This window comes from Porites lutea, chromosome 4, assembly GCF_958299795.1.
Source record: "Porites lutea chromosome 4, jaPorLute2.1, whole genome shotgun sequence".
Lineage (NCBI taxonomy): Eukaryota > Metazoa > Cnidaria > Anthozoa > Scleractinia > Poritidae > Porites > Porites lutea.
This window is the reverse complement of record NC_133204.1, coordinates 24,931,824-24,949,901: the sequence shown is the minus strand read 5'-3', so window position 1 is coordinate 24,949,901 and position 18,078 is coordinate 24,931,824. Positions and strand designations below refer to the sequence as shown.

Sequence of the window (18,078 nt, the reverse complement as noted above, 5' to 3'; positions counted from 1 at the left end):
TCAGCATGGAATGGAAGATAAATCGCGTAGCCTGGGAACAGCACACCTCACAGAAGCGACGACCGGAAATACCGATGAACAGTCAACTCCCTTTATAGCGGACACTGTAGGGACCTCGAGGTAGTGTCCTTATTAGCGAGAGTCCGTAATAGCGGGTGTTTATTTCAGTCAAACGTCTGTAATTTGTTTTCGCCGGGGATTTAGCCCGGGGGGGGGGGTACTCCCATACATTACCTATACGGGTATGTGCCGCCCAAAGGGGTCGTGATTTTGAAGCTCCTGATTTAGAACGGGGTATCCATTTCAGAGGCGTTTTCTAGAACGGGGTATAATATTTCGAACGCACGAAAGCTCTACTTTTGTAAGAAGCCATTTGAAATTGTTCAAGGACAGATTGCTTTTTAAAATACGGTTCAACGCGTTAACAAGCAAACCGTTGTACTCTTGTTGCACCTTAGAACGGAGTATAAAAAATTGGCCCATTTCTAGAACGGGGTATCAGTTTTAGGGCGAATTCTAGAACGGAGTATAAAAAATTGGCCCATTTCTAGGACGGGGTATCAGTTTTAGGGGAAATTTTTTCTAGAACGGGGTGCCAATTTGGAGTCCCGGGCGGCACATACCCACCCAAAAAATACTCAAGTGCCCCCCCCCGGGGGGATTTAGCTGCTGTTCGTTTTATCGAGGTGTCCGTCATTACGTTGTATGTCTTAATAGGGGGTGTGTACCAAAGCCGGAGGGGACTGGAAACGAAGTTATCTGACGTCACCAAGTAGACTAAACTCTGTGTACGCCATTTTTTGTCTTTGGGATCTTTAGGGTTAATCATCTTGAATCCGTTCACATCGCTTGTATTAGATAAATGATTTGAAGATTGAAATACGAAAATAAAAATACAAGAATTCATAATGTGGAAAATTCGTGAATTACAGGACAGAGTGTAAGTTATTTTACTTTAAAAAAGGAGTTTGTAGACAGTACGATACGGAGGCTTAATCGATTGATAGGCTTTGACCTTATTTTATGCACGCAAGTAAAAGCTAATTATTTCCTTTTTTGAACAGCACTAACGTAGTTATGAACTACACCGAAATTGAGGCGAAAGTCAGGGAAGCCACAAATGACGACACTTGGGGTCCTCACGGAACTGTCATGGCCGAAATAGCAAGGTATACGTACACATACGAGCATTTTCCAGAAGTGATGTCTATGCTTTGGAAAAGAATGCTGCACGAAAACAAAAAGAACTGGAGGAGAATTTACAAGGTTCGAACGCAAAATTAGTACGTTATCATTTTTGAACTATTATAAAATGAAAAGATTTGTTGTTCTATTTCTTGAAGAGGGTCTTCTTCTTGTTTTTTTTAGTCTTTGTTACTTCTCACCTATCTCGTAAAGAATGGGTCGGAACGTGTGGTAACCAACACCAGAGACCACATTTACGACTTGAGGCAGCTGGAAAACTTCAGCTTCTTTGATGAGTACGGGAAAGACCAAGGAGTGAATAGTATGTATAATGTCTATTTGAGCTTTATTTACAGGGCTGCAAATAACAGTTAAGGGTCTAGAAAACTCAGATCTCATACCCCCCCCCCCCTCCCCCATAATTTAGAAAACTTGTGAGTTTTGGGGGCGTCTGAGTTTTGTAGGTCTGAGCTTTCTTGAATGCCACTAACATTCGGTCTGATGAAATCCTACCGGTCATAGTTGTTTGCCTGACCAAGTTTTGTGGTTAGTCCAACTGTTAACGGTGACAGCGGTTGGACATGTATCATTTTTAAAAGGAATATTTGCAACCCTGATCATAATGTCTTTCATAATAAAAACAGTACATCCTTAGTAGTAACCACCTCAGGAAGATTACTTCAGATTACAAGTGATGGGGATGATATGAATGTGCAAGGATCATTACTTTTGACACTGAAGTGAAACCACTCAAATAAAATTTGACATACATATCACAAACATTTAAAAGTTTTGAAGTTTTGTGGGTGGCTACACAGCACATGATCATCACTGTGGGGGGTTTTTAGGGCGCTTTCCAAACTTCGGAACTGGCAGCCAGACCATGGCTGGACTAGTCATTTTGACGAGGAAATAAGCTTATACCAAGAGTTTTTGCAGAAAAGCCATCTCCTTAATATTTAGGATTTGACTGATGTGGCTGGTTACCTTTGATTAACAAGTGAAATTTTTATTACGAAGGGAATGGTCTGGCTTGTCAGTTCTGACAAATGGAAAGTGCCCTTAGTTTTGTTGTTTTGGAGGGGGTGTAGGTCTTAGCTGTAGAGACACCATGTGGCATATTGCAATTTGCAAACTGCTGTTTCATACAAACTAGCCATTGTTTCAACTGTGTGCAATTTCTTCAGTTCCTTTACATCCTATTTAGTTATCTTCAACTTTCCTCCTTACATTGGTTAGGGTAGCCTTCTTTGCAGGTAAAAAGTTTCATAGCTGGTCAATAAACTCGATTTAGCATTATCAAAATCACTGCTACCTTCGAGGTCCTAAACAAACGTCTGTCATTCTACTTGTTAGAATATATTTGTCTTAATTTATTGTTCTCATCTTTTTTAATCCAGTTCGCCACAAAGTGAAAGATCTTATTGAGCTGGTTCAAGATGATGAAAGGCTGAAGGATGAAAGGAAAAGAGCAAAGAAAAATCGGGACAAGTACAAAGGTGTTTCCAGTGACGACTTTTCAAGAAACTACAGTAAGATTTTGTCAGTTACTTTTGGTATGAATGTTATGGTTGGTAACTACAGATTAAATGTTAGAAGAAGCGTTTGATGAAGAGCCAAGCACGTTCAGGCCTGATGAAGCACGAACTTAACCCATTCACACCCTAACTGTACCTGTGTGACAACCCCCAAATAACCTTAGTTCTCCATAAGATAGATTCTTTTAATGGTCAAGGACAACTTTGTCATGTAACTTGTGCATGAGGGAGAGATCTTTAAACAATGCCATAATGAGCACAATTCAGTCAAGGAGGCCAGAGAAAAAAAACCATGTAAAGTTGACTCAAAAATCCTGATAAAAGTCTTGGTCCACTACCCAACTGCACTTCTTTCCATCTAATCCTATGATTTTAAAGTATTTCCCCAAAACTTTTCCCTTCTAAATGAAGCTTAGTGAATGGTCATCAAAAGGAGCAAATAGGGCAAGAAAAACGAAATAGATGGAAGGAGGGAAAGGAAAAGGTTAAAGTCATGACTGGGTCTGAAATGCTATAGCTGGATATTTTGCAGTTTTTTGCCAGTTTTAGTTTTTTATGGCCAAAAAACGGTGGAAAACGGTTTTTCCAAGAGCAAGTGGGTCAAGGGTTAGAGGATTTGGCAAGAATTTCAAGCAGAACAATATCGAAGGCCTTTTACATGTAGAAGTGTAATGTTCCCACTGCACTATCATCCCGTCTTGGGGAACTAATAATAAGTAATGCTGTTGGGACAACAGGTATAGCAAATAATAAGGGTTTTTGATGCAAACTACCACCAGGGGAGGGGAGGCCAGGGTGAAAGTCACTTCCACTGAACCCTGTTGAACTGGCCAAGAGGAAGGGAAAGACCAAGCAATTCTAAACAAGCCCAAAATGCATCATGCAACTAGCGCCCAGACTTGACACGATGGAATTTAAAAGAGTTTCTTATTTCTCACATTACATGCCAAAATATTATGTACCCAATGAGAATAGTAAATTAACTGTAGAGACAATGTCCTCCATATTTTTATTATTTACACAAAACAATTTCATTTAAATAAAAGTGAAATGAAATTTTGATTGCAGATTGAGAAACCTTGTTGTTTTTATCATTGCATCACAGGTGATCGTTATGATTCTGAGCCACGTGGAACAGATCAGTTTGATGAATTCAATGGAAAAAGTGTGCGTAAAAGTAAATTGAGAGAATGGCGAGAGCGAGCAGGGTCTTATGGAGAGTACAGAGATAAGGAAAGGTAATTAAAGGAACTGTGCTGTAACTGTCCATCATTTATGTGGAGCTACTTGTTACAACAGACTTTAGTTTGTCTTGAAATACAGCGATGGAATCCATGACTTTACTTTGTACTGATACTTTTATTTTGTGTCTCAGTTAGGTCGACTAAACATTAGACAGAATGTTTAAAAGATCATTTGCAGTTTCTGCTAGGTTTCTTTGTTAAGATATAGTCATAGACAGTGCATAGATAACCAACATCTGTAAAGTGAGGTTGACAGTATATGAGAGTATGTGACTCGGTACATACGGTCAAGGGACATAAGTATTCGTCAGTTTCAATATGGCGGCATTTGTTTACATTTTACGTGCACTAGTTTTAACACCGTATTTGGTAAATCTTACTTTAAAATCACCTTAATATTTAGTGAGATGACCCTTCATTTCAATGACATTGTCTAGGTGGTCAGGTATGGACTGGTAAAGGTTTCTTATATAATCCAATTTGATGTTCTGCCACACACTCTGGATTGCACGTGGGAGATCATTTTTGGTAGCGATATTTACCACAGACTTTTACAGCTCTCTCTTCATGTAGAGCCAGATATTTTCTATTATATTTAAATCTAGTGATTGTGCTGGCCATTCCATTGAGGTTACTTCATTTTGATCTTTATAATTGTCTACATTGTGGGCTCTGTAAACAGGCGCATTGTCATCCATGAACAAGTATTCTTTTCCCTCAAAATACCAGACAACTACTGACCATAAGTTCTTGTCTAGGATGTCAATATACGTGGCAGAGTTAATGTTGCCTTCAACTACAGTCAGAGTTCCAACACTATCATAACAAATACATCCCCAGATCATCAAACTTGTCTTCCATTCAGAGCGAGAACAAATAAGATGCGGGTTGTACTTTTTGTTGTCTTTTCGCCAAATGTAAACACAGTTGTTTGTACCAAGCACAATCTGACTTTCATCTGAAAATATTACTTTTTTCCAGTAGTTGTCTACTGTTCTACCTCTTTGCTCTTTGCACCACTTGACTTGCTTTTTTCGATTCGCTTCCTGAACCACCATTTTCTTCTTTGTTAACCTTCTTTTTTTATCAACACTCTTTGCACAGTTTTCTGGCTGAAAGTCTTTGTTTTGCACTCATTTATCTTTGCACAAATGTTCTGTAAGGTAAGATGTCTGTTACTTTTAACCAAACGCTTTAACGCATTTCTGTCTCTATTTGTGAAGCTCTTTCCTTTCACTTCACTGTGCCAAGTCTCCACTGTGCCAGTCCTTCGGTACTTGCTTAGAACACTCGTGATAGTCGTTCTTGGAATGTTCAACAGTCTTGACAGTTCTGCTTTGTTTTGCACAGATTGAGACAGAGTAACAATTAATTCTTTGGTCTCTGTGAACAGTTCAGCACATTTTCGACTCATGAGAACTAAAAATTAATTCTCAGAAGCAAAACCAAAAAAATATGACCATTTTTTTGTGACCTACCGTAAAATTCCGAAAATAAGCCCCTCCATGTATAAGCCCCTCCATGTATAAGCCCCTCCAAATATAAGCCCCCTAAACCGGTAACGCAAAAAACCCTCCGTTAAATCGCCCCTCCAAATATAAGCCCCCCGGGGGCTTGTACTTGAAAAAACTGCCCTCAAATACAAAGTAAAACAAAGCAAATATGGTAAATTTCCTTCCAACTATAAGGCTAGCTCAATCGATTTGGAAACGCAAATTTCCCTCCGTAGATAAGCCCCTCTGAATATAAGCCTCTCCACAAATAAGCCCCTCAAAAAGGACCTTTGAAAAATATAAGCCCCGGGGCTTATTTTCGGAATTTTATGGTAACCTTGAAGTTAACGTTGAATGACTGTATTAGCCTGCTTAGCAGGCATCGAAAGGGGTAGGGGACAGGGAGGAAAGGGAAAAAGAGGGGGTTTGGGGTGAGAGGGTAAGGGACGCCTGCTATAAGAACCCACATTAATTTGTTCATTGCCTTAACATTAAAACCCGAACTGGGACCAACTATAATAGCTTGTTTAGCAGGCAGAGATGCTCAGGAGGTTTTGTATACTGGATTTTTCCAAACACCGAGTGGCGATTCAAGGTGATTGCGATTCTTGCCAGACATCTGCAATGCCAATATTCACAAGACAGCCTTTTGTGCAAAAACATATGCCGTCTTGAATGAACTTCTAAATGGTTTGTAAAGAGAGAGCTGAAACTTTGGTAGAAACTATCCGTTGAGCTTTTTGACAACTGTTTATAATTCTCCGTTCATTATTCGCGTCTCAGGCTACCAGTGATTGTTCTGTTCTTTGTGACCATTCTGTTTGATGAGGTAAGACCAAAGGTCTTGTGTATTCACACGAAACTGATCATTGTTTGTAGTAGACTGCAAGCTGTAAAAAAAAGAGAGAGACTGCTTGTACTCTATAATATGTTTGCCATGTTTGCTTTGGGAGTAAGAACAGCAAAGATATTTTATTTTGCTTGATTATGATATTACTTGAAAAAAGCATCTCTACTTGACAATTTCTGGTAAACAAAGCAATTAAGTTCGGACCATGCTGAGAAGCCCCCTACAAGTGATTGGTCATGCATTAACAGCTGATGTCATCAGATTAGTTGAGAAAATGGTGGGCAGAATACAAAAACACTGTCTCTTATAGAAGGCGCTCCCTTCCCTTTTTCCCTCTTTCGCACTTTTCTCCCTCCCCCTCCCCTCTTTTTGTTCCTGCTAAACAAGGCATCAAAACACAAACAGCTCATATTCCTTTTCTTTCGGAAACTATGCAATTTTTTTCGTACTCTTGGTCGATGTTTGATTGTTTCTTTTTTTTGCCAATTTTCCCGCCTTTATTGACCAAATGCACACCCTCCATCAAGTTTTTACTGTTGACATTGTGCACAACAAGTGTAAAAATTTTGCGCATCTGTTATGAAAGTGACAAATACTTGTGTCCCTTGACTGTAGAAGTGTCTGTTGTCGGCATTAACCTGTGTCTGTATTCAGCGGGTTGATTGTAGAGGAAATGTATGAGCTTTTTGTCAGTGTCTGGGTGTTCATAGAGTGAGGTTCCTCTGTAGCTTGATCATTTATACTTTTGTTAATATTAATACTTGATAGGTACTTTTAGTCTGAGACTATGATAAACAATCCTGAAAAATTTTACCCTTGTTTTGTCATGCTTTGCTTAATATTGATAGAATTAGTTTATTTAATTGTAATGGTTATCCTTAGTGATGAAGAGGAAGCAGAAGAAGCTTCTGAAGAAAAAGACAGAGATATTGTCAACAGTGCAGATTCATCCAGAAATCCAACTCCAAAATCATCGGCTAAATTTGGTGCAAAAACTATTGATCTTGGTGCCGCTGCAAATTTTGGGAAATCAGAAATAACTTCTTCTATTGATTTACCATCAAATGTTAAAACAAGTTCAGCACCTACATTGCAAGTTGGTAATGCAGACTTGGTGGACTTATTTGATTTAACACCTCCTGGTATGCAGCCTTTACAGACTTCTGCAACTGTCCCAGCACAAAAAGACTTCTTTGCAGATTTTGCTTCTGCTCCTCCTGGTGGAGGAAGCATCAATGGTAAGGCGAAAGTTGTAAATATATGTGCCTTTAGCCTGAGATCATGCCCTCTCCCTATTATCCCTTTATGTCTCTCACGGGAAGAGGGCATGATACATTTCTTTGTCGGATCACATGTGAAAAAGCCAGAGTCTGGACTTTTTTGTGATTGGATAGGAAACAATACTGATGATTTGCGCTGTTCCGATTGGCCAAAATGCCGCCATCCGTTAGTTGTTGTTGATTTCACTCTGCATTTTTTCTTGCGTAATGAGCAGTGAATACACACGCGAGTTTGTTATGAAATTTCTGCCGGCTCAGTTTTCTTGAATTTGAAAAATGTCTAAATAGAAGTTTCATCCATTGAAATATTTTCCATCTCGTCGTATACTAAAAAGTTGCAGTCAAAACTTCACCGATCATTTGAATGCAATTTGATACCGGTTACAAGTTACAGAAGTGACAAACGGGTTCACTTTTCAAATAATCAATTCATGAATGGAATCTTGACCTGGTTTGACTGTAATTCTTCCTTCAGAAATCTGCGAATTATTCTGAGCGATCTTCGCTTTCACAACACCTTTCAGTTCGTGAAATATGGTGCTGCAGCCTAATTTTTTTTTTCACTGCTTTCGGCAGAGAACAAAGTCAACAAGCTTTAACCAGTAAATTCTTTATTATTTGTAGCTGTTGAATAAAGGTACGACAGCTCCAGCTAGCAGTATTTCATCACAAAACCAACACATTTATATTTTTTTAGGAATCGAAGCGCCATCTGAACATGGACGTACTTAAAAATGTTCTTTTCCCTAAAATTGATTTCAAAAGAGACATTATTCGCGCCAAAATTTGATTCCTGTATGGTAGACGCTTACTGGCTAATAACATGACAGGTCATGCAGACGTTAGATTATGTAAATTAGGGGGCGGTTGACGGCTTGTTAAATGAATGTATCAGGCGTTATTTTTTTCCCTCTCGAGCCAAAGAAGCAAAAAGAAAAAAAATAAATAATGCCTGATCTCAGGTTAATGTGCCTTAAGGTCATCTATAGGGACAATGTTTTATTTCAGTGAATGCCAAAAGTTGAGTCATTGTCATCAACTAGTCTACTTTACATTCATGAATCATTTAAAATACCATGTATTCCATTTGTGTAATTATATTATATGTAGTTATTATAACAGCAGATGGCTTGCTAGTAGTACAGACCAGGGCCCAGTTCGTAGAAGTCAGATAAACATAAACCCAGGGTTAAAACTTACAATGATAGATATTGTATGTTCAAATCTTAGCCTTTTATCTTATTGGGTTATGTTCTCATAGATTGACTAACATATTGCTTGTCAAGAAAATGTTAAATTTGGGTTTAAGGTTAACCGTCTTTTGAGCAACCTGTGCCTGGTAAATTAAGTGTTCTTCTTTTGTACTTACATGCATGGCTGGTTTGTGCCGATCAGTAGCACGGTTCGCGTGTACAAACAAAATTTGGCACATATAAAGTACAATATCTCCTCAACCTTAGCAGCTACAAAGCTGTCCCTTGGCACAAACAATAACAACATGTTGAACTACAGATCTGCCAAAAATCATGGATATTTATTGAATTCTACATTTTTTAGAAATTTATTTTTTACAAAAATGTGCATAATTCGGGCCGTCTTGCGTAACATTCACACGCAGCAAATTATCATTTTGGTAACATTTCATGTTTTAACCATAATAGATTTGAGCGGAACTAGTATCCTTATAATATCAAAATTATTCATAGATTTCAGCTCTGTAGGTCAAACTTTGTCGGAAAAAGCGGTTTTTGAGAAAAATGAGCTCTCTTGAACCAGTGTACCAGCGTCATGCTGTACATTTCAATCCATGAAATCAGCAATGCGTCCAACATTTCAAAATATAGATTGCTTCAAAGATAAAATGGCCTCAATAACTGGAATGCTCATTTTTTCAACAGTCAATCCTGAAAATTTTAGCCTTATTCCTCTTTACCATCCAGAGAACGAAGCAAATTTCTGATTACCAAACACTTTGAAACGCGCCATGTTTACACCTGATTTTCTCAAGGAAGGCAAAATGCAAGCAGTCTCCACGCACGAAGCATGAAACTGACCTTGCTGATTTTCTTTCATGTGTCATTCTCAACTCACAACGATTGTAAAGAGCAACTTTCATAGAAGAATATAAGAAATTGTGTGCGCTAGAAGCAATTTTCTGAATACCAAACATTTTGAAACGTTTCATGGAAGGTTTCAGGTTACATTCAGCAACATCGATCTCAAAGAAATGCATCAACCTCGCAAACTTTCTCCGCCATCTCACTCGCTTTAACTCAAAGGAAGACTTCACAACGACCTTGTTCACCACCCAGAAGCTTATTGTTATGCAACAAATCGAAAACACGTGAGAAAACGTTCAGTACACGTGAATGAAGCTGTGTTTGTTTAAGCCACTAACCTGCACACAACTTAATCTTGTCAATTTCGAACTGTTTAGGCTTCAAACATTGTCTTCAACCTCTGTACACCAAACAAACTCCCAATTTAGGGCTTACTTTCTCAGATAGTAGAGCACTTGACTGTATAAGAGCAGGAAGTCAGGTTCAATCCCCAGGGCTGGGCCAATACTCAGGGTCATAACATAACTGAGAATTGAAGGTACTACCTCTACCCACCAAACAGCAAGACTTTCACATGGCAGCCCCTACTTCTCCAGGCCTCACGGGGGCATAAAATAGTGTGCTTAGTTGGCACTTTTGTTCTGGTTACATTGACACTCAGCAGTGTGAGAGTGCTTTAATCAGTTGAACTCAAAAGCAGCTGTGATATAACTACTTTGATATCATGGGTGACAAATAACTCCTTAATCTTGGCACAAAATTTCAGCATTAATTAATAATTTCACATGTGAAATTACAAAATTGCTATGGTAAAGTTCCGTACGTCTCAGTTCCAATGTTGTGTATGAAGATTTCAAGGTATTACAGTCAAACCATTTTTTCACAGAAGTTATTTTAATAACGTATAGTTTCAGATAAGGAAATATAAAATTTTAGGTGATGGGTACTTTAAAAGGTAATCAAATGGTATACTTGTGAAATTAGGGAATAATTTCACTTTAGCCTGCGTTGCAGATCCTCTAAATCTTCTGTATAGAGCATCTGCAAATTAATGCACAATATTGAGTTGTATTAGAGTTGCAAGGACTTACGTCGGCATTTTTGATTGGCTAATTTCTTACGCAGTTTGTGATTAGTCGGATTGGAAATAAAGTGTGGACAGGCCAAACATGACTCACAGCTCGTGAAAAGAGAGAATGAGCTCGTGATAGTGTGAAACGTGACCTTAGCAACAGTGGTTTTTCTTGCTTTCCTCTCTTATAGCGTAGGTTATGCAGTGCATGAAGTATTCTAAACTTTGACTAAGCAAATCTTATTTTTGTCACTTTGAGTCTCACATTTAGAGGTTATGGATCTGGTCTGTTATATGCATTTTGAGTAATTGGGTCATGTGGTTTATGTTTTTGTAGATCTGACAGGATTTGATCATAAGTGCAGTTTACTGCTACACTGTTTTCTTTTACTTCTGTTAAAGCCTTAAGTTTTTTATTGTGGCTAAATACATGTGTGTAGTTTTTTTTTGTCCATGAATATCATAATTTCCTGATTTGTTTTGAGACTAGATTTCAGCGATTGGAAAAAGCTGGAAAACCAGTCGGTAAATTCTGGCCTTGAAGGAATTGTTCTCTCTTGAAGAGGGCTTTCTTGTTTGAACTGCCCTGCCATTGTTTACTATAAACACCTCTTGCCAAATCCCCTCTATGAATTTTGACATGTCACTGAACCCAAGCGTCAGGCACACGTAACAATTGGGCTAATCATGAGACTGGTAAGAAAACCGCCCATCAGAAATGTTCACATATATCCTTGCGACTCTGCTGGATATCAGAACAAGCTTTTGTGCAGTAATTTGCTGACAGACTATATAAATGGTTCAGACAATACATGGGCCAGCTGCAACGCAGGCTATTACTAACATTGTGGCAGAAATTAAATAGTTTAAAAGCAGCATTGCAGTCGGTAATTCTTTCAAGCGGGGGGTCATGGAGACCATCTGAGGGGTCATCCAGACCATGTGCTGTCTTTTTTTTCTGTAACTTTATGTGTACATTTCATTTGTTGGGCCAGGAAGCCTTCTTTGTCGGTTCATTGACCCGAGACCCATCTCTTATCTGGACCACTGAAAAGTGAAAATTAAAAAAGTTTTCTCTCCACTCACATTTTCTTGACATTAAAAAGAAGTGCAACAATGTACAATACAATTTAATAGCAATTTGTAGGATTGAAAGATAACAAAAATAACTTACACTTGTAACTTTAATGAAAATGCATCAAGGTTTGGATTTTTCCATTGGATAGTGCTGTGTTGTGCCTTACTTAAATGCTAAGCATAGGGTTTAGGTTTTAACGAAAATGTTTGTCTTGCAGTAAATTTTCTCCTTAGTATCCTCTTTTTGTCTTGAATATAGAGAAAGGACCTGTAGTAGACAATGATGACTTTGGAGATTTTGCAGCTTTCCGCTCTGCAAGCCCACCCCAAAACAACACAACTGAAGAAAACGTTTTCACTGCCTTTCAAACCAATGCTTTGATACAACCTCAACAGGTAATGTTCCCTGATATGTTAATCAATAGCTTTTCTTGTGAATGTTGTTTCCAGTTTGTGAGCAAGGTTTCTTATCAAATTTTTCAAACATTAAGAGTGCTAATGGGGCCTGGAAGACCTGAATGAACTGACCTGTTTGTCCAAGTGACTTGTAAATTAATGATTGAAAAAACAATACCTAACCTTTCTCTTTTTCTCATATATTATATTAATTTTGTCCTTTGGTACAGTATTGTTAGAGAAACCAAAACCTGACCGTGTTACCAACTGACAACATACAGTTATGCTTAGATATGGATCAAGGAAGGCAACACCAAAAATGTTTTGCTGAGTGAGGAAATCGAAAGATTATGAAAGTTATCTTGCTGATAAATATTACTTAACAAAGTGTCAAATTTATTGCAACTAATTCTATTCAGTAGAGCATTTCTAGTTTAAGAGACAATGTTTTACTATACACAACATTATATTTATTTATTATCATATTCATGTCTTCATTGTAGGCAGTAGTCAGTCACTCAGCAAATCAGCCACCGCAGCAGGTCCTATCCTCCTTCTCAGCTCCATTGGCAACGAATTCAACTGTTCAGCCACAAAGTAATCTGCTGTCATCAGGGGTGGATTTTCAGTCTTTGCAGCCTACTGCACTTACCCATCAGTTTTCCTCAGGAACAATGCAAGGACAGTTTTTGAATAATTCACCATTGTTAGTTCAACCTCAAACTGCTCAACAACCAATAAGCTTGAAATCACAGACTCTGACTCCTTCAAAGCCATTAAATGCCAGTGGAAAGCCAGCATCAGAATTAATTGCAGATAGCACGCCATTACATCAGGTATTTGTTGCTGAAATAACTTTTCTAACAGGTCACTTTTTAGATCATAAGCAGTTAAGGGGTAGTTGGAAGTTACATACTGTTGCTTGTGTTCTGTGTGCAAAATATAGTTGTTACATTTAATATACAATAATTTTCATTTCCGAAATACATATTTTTTCATCACTCAAGTACATTTATTTACCTAGAGATTTGCAGGGGATACATTTTCAAATTTCTGCTCCCCTACTAGTAAGTGAGTTTATATGTTGGTTTAGTTGAAAGTATTTGCAATGAAAGTTAGCAGGCAAGGAGGACTTGTGGGGGTGAACACATCAGAGATGCTTGGTGGTGCAGATGGTGGTGCAGACTTACTTAATTATTCACATAGAAGAGAGTACAAAGTATAGAATAGTTGTTAATGTTGTGATGGAGGAAATGGAGACATTTTGGAATAGCATGTGTTAAGACTTTGATAACGTGAACTGACCATTTATGAAGCACTAAACTTTTTTCTAAATATGATCAAGCAGCTAGGCTCTGGGCCGGCAACAAGCCCATTCAGCAGATGAGGGAGACAAGTGTACAGTTTACTGTAAGGGACCTGTAAATATGTTGAGATGTTGAGAATGGAGTAAAATTCTTAAGTCTAGGTATAATTCCCATGTCTCTAGTTATCTTTAATGAAACATGGCCGATATGATGTTTCCAGGTGAGATGTTTATCACTATTAGAACCCCACATAATGTGTATGATTATTGTAAATCTTTAAAGTTACTAAATGATTTATTCGTCTTTGGTAGGGACAAAACATACCAAAATAAGTGTTTCCTAATTTTAAGGGAAAGCTTATTAAACTAATATAAATAATTATCTTATCTCTAGGGAACCATATTTATTCCCTTCTGTTTCTTTGTAGAAATCAATCAAGTCAACAACATGGTCAAACAGTCCAGTTGATATCAGCCTTGACAATTTGAGTCCAATGAGCCATAGAGACAAGCCAATTCAACCTAGCATGAATGAACTGTACTCAAACCAACAGCAAATGAGCACAACAGCAGCTACAGTGGGCTTGTATGGTATGCCAGCTGTGCACCAAATGCCCAACATGGTAGGGGTTCCACCAATGAACATGGGTGTCCCCTCAGTGGGTATGTCACCTCAAGTCAACATGCTGACTACAAATATGAGTCAGATGACTATGTCCTCTAACATGCCAATGATGCACATGGCAGCAAACAAAGGAATGGTAAGGCCGGTTTCTATGGCTGGAGGAATTAGTAACGTGATGCAGCCCAGACAAATGGGACAATTTCAAAGCTTTGGCAGCAGTGGATATACAACATACAAAGGTGTCAGTTGATGTCAGTTAAGCATAGGGAACATAATACTTTTAGGGAGTGGTGTTAGAGAGGAACCTGTTTTCAATTAAAAGTGAAGTATCAGGTAAATTGGGGACAAACATTTTAATTCTATGTATTATATAACATTGGGCTAGCCCAGAAGGACAGCAATACCAGGTCAGACTGCTAGGTACACTTTAAAGAAATGTTACTTAGGAAGAATGCCTGTGTACTGGGGTTAGGCCAATGAACCAGATGCCTACATTGATTCATAGAGTTTTAAAAATTGGTTTTGTAAAAAAATGAATATATGTAATTAACATAAACAAAAAAGAAACGGCACAGATTTCCTAACAAAACACGAAAATTGTTTTGAAAAAAAAAAAACTTGAGCGAAGTAACCACATGTTGGTGATTATATCTGATATAAACATTTCAGGAAAGCGAAATGGTATCTGAAGCAAAAACATACGTAAGTGATGGAAAAGCCTTTCAGATGAGTTGTGTATTATTTTACCAAATTGAGAGGAGAAGTCTTTACGTCACCTTGCCATGGTAGCAAAATTTCTGGATGACAGGAAACCGAAAACGTCACTTAAAAAGTGAATTCGCACTGTTTCAGACTTCATCGATCTTATTCAGTTCCTATTAACTTGTCAAATGTTGACTAAATTTGCTGGGGTTGAATCCGAAAGGACTGTATTTAAGTTTAGAAAAAGAAAAAATAAATTGTGTTGTGTTCATCTACTTTACAAAGCGGGCGCGTGAAATTAGGAAGTTTCACGTCGTAGTCGTGCTACAACGGCTAAGAAATGTACAAAAAAACGTGATGCACGTGTAAACGTGTTGTTTTGCTATCTAAACTCATTGCTTTTTGCCGTTGCCGTTGCCGTTGCCGTCGTCGTTGCTGAAGCTCCGTATTGTTGTGAGCCAAAAAATTTTGCTACCATGGTAGCGTGACTTCACACCTCTCTTTTGTTATCTCATTTATAAAATTAGCCGAACCCACAACATCTAAAAAAGCAGTTAACACCGCTGTTTTATTTTTGAAGTATGTCATACCTAAAAATCGTCCAGCTGTGGAATGGGACTGGTTATCAAGAAATAGATTAGTTAAACAAATATTTTTCAACAAATTTCCTGCTTTTGAAAAGTTTAACTAATGGGGGTGCTGTGCCACTGCCTCAGTATGGCTGATACTCTTTTGTCTTGCACCACAACAGAGTCATATTGAACACGTTGTACTTGTTCTTTTTACTGTTTGTTTCCATTTGTTGATGAACTTATATGCTAGCTAACATTGGAGTGAAAATGATGCTCTTTTTAATTGTGTGAGTACTGTTAGTTGAATCAAATTAAAGGCCAACGTGTAGTTAGTTAGAAAACAGTAAAAATAACGTGATAGTGCAACTGCAGCATTTTGATGACTTGAAATTTGTTAGAAGCGATGCACATGTTAATTTTAATGTGCATTGTCTGAGACTGTTGCTTCATCGAAAGGTTTTTCAATTGAAATGGCGTCTACTGGAAATACAGACTAAAATGTAGGTTGGTTGGCACGCGTAGATCCATGTGTACAAATCACCCGTAACGAAAGGGGTGAAGTTGACTTTGTTCAAGAAAATGTTTTGTGTACGTGTACAATAAAAGTGAGCTTGGTTTGGTGCTCTTTCCTTCTAATCAAGGTTAGGAATATAGAAATCCTGAAAATAAACCTTGACAAGTTTGTTCGTGGCAAAACCTGTTGGATTTTTGGTAAACTAATTATTTCTACAATTCGGTGGACTAGTAAGACTCGTGAACGTAACTTATACTTTTGCAATTTTCGACACATTTTAGTCTTGTTTTCCAGGTGAGACAAACACATTTATTGTATTAAATATCAGACCGAATTTAATGTTGAGAGACAAGAGTGCTTAAGTGCTTTTTGTTACCGTACTCATATATATTATATTGGAATGTTATGTTAACCTCGTATCTCATTTTCCTTTGTCTTAATAATTTTAAGTGTACAGTCCAACAAAGGAAACCATTAAAATGACCGGGGATATAATTGAACCACAGCATGTTACTTTTTTGTAATGGAAATCAGAAGAAAGTACATGTTCTAGTGTCTTAATTGATCAACTCTCTTCAAAATGATCACGGATAGGGACTTTAAAACCTGTTTACCTTGGTAAGTTAAATTACTACATAATTTATGGTTTTCTTAAGCATTATATTAAGAGAAAGTATCAGACATGCTCAAGCAGTAGAATTAACGTTACAACATGAATTTGGAGGAATTTTTTTTGTATTTTTTTAACTTCTGAAATTAAATGTGACGGAGAACCAGTGGATACTTGTCACCGTTTCTTTATAAAAATTGTCTAGATTTAGGGTGGATTTATTTGCAGAATACGCGCACTGTAATTACCTGTTAAAAATCGTCTCATTTTTGAAAGGAACCAGAATGGCGGAATCGCTAGATTTTCTTACTTGCAGTTAAGTTTCTTAAGTTGCCGGTGGGTCCTAATGCACATTCGTGAGTCATGACCGAAAGAAGCGACGGGCTCTGGGAACCAGAATGAGACAAGCCTGAGGGCTGGGCAGCGATTATGAACCGAAATGAATGGCTTTTGAGTAATTTTGTGAGTGCTGTGAGGTCGGAAATTCTCTTGATGAATTTTATCCTTTCCGAACAGTACGTTCTAAAGCCCTGCCTTTCTTTACTCCCTTTACTTGACTCTCTATTAGACGGACATTACTATTAGTCGGACACTTAAAGTGAGTTTACTGTACACTGACTTTTACCAATCGTCTCCGGACGAGATGGGCATAAATGCGTCCCGTTTTTATCCTGGACCCATTTAATGTCTGAGACGTAAATGTCGTCAGATGTTAAATGCGTCCGTCTTATTTTCCGTTTTTTTAATGGACCTTAAAGTCGTCTTAAGACTACTTCAACGTCTCACTCAGCTTTAACGACTCTAGCATAAAAACGGCGTATGATTGTTATCATAGTTATAAGGGGCGTTAAATTATGTCTCGAGAGGAGGCTAAGGCCGATGATTGCTTATTTTCTTATGATAAGATCATGTTTATTATTAGGCTTATGTCGTAATGCAGCCGGCGAAAACGGACGTCTCTCCTCGCTCCTCGTCACTAAGAAAGTTTCATCCCTCCAGGTGGAAGGTTCCCAGCTGCGAGGAGCGACGTCTGTATTCGCAGGCTAGTCGTAGTGGGAACGTAAAAATCTAGCACACAGTGGAACCTCTCATTTGGGACACCTCTGGTGGTACATTAAAGGTAAGGGGTTGGACCTCGGGGCGGAGCCTCGCAGTAAAAAAGTTTGTTGAGTACCTCCCCCAGGGGTTATACTACAGAAGATAAAGCTGTGATCCACAATTTTTTATACCCCGTTCTAGAAAACGCATCTGAAATGGATACCCCGTTCTAAATCAGGAGCTTCAAAATCACGACCCCGTTGGGCGGCACATAGCCGTATAGGTAATGTATGGGAGTACCCCCCCCCCCGAGCTTCTGTCACCCATGATAGAATTTCTAAGTGCAAATGGACCTGCTTCATTCAGTGACACTGCAACAGTTTTAGTGAAACCGAAAACGACTTTCTCTCGCAGGTTGTCGACATTTGGACACTTTTCAGAAGTCGAACTATGTTGAACATTTAGCTAATTAATTAGTACTGATGGAAACCACCATATTTTCAACTACGGTGGTCA

The 18,078-nt window shown here is 38.3% G+C and overlaps 1 protein-coding gene across 1 annotated transcript; it reads left to right on the top strand.

Moving 5' to 3' along the window:
- Positions 1–774: 774 nt before the first annotated feature.
- On the top strand, positions 775–16,693 carry LOC140933051 (clathrin interactor 1-like). The gene is made up of 9 exons (XM_073382569.1): positions 775–940; positions 1,065–1,266; positions 1,369–1,507; positions 2,586–2,717; positions 3,829–3,961; positions 7,193–7,548; positions 12,059–12,195; positions 12,699–13,031; positions 13,930–16,693. The coding sequence occupies exons 1-9, from the start codon at positions 909–911 to the stop codon at positions 14,374–14,376; spliced, it is 1,911 nt and encodes a 636-aa protein (XP_073238670.1). The 5' UTR covers positions 775–908; the 3' UTR covers positions 14,377–16,693.
- Positions 16,694–18,078: the final 1,385 nt, after the last annotated feature.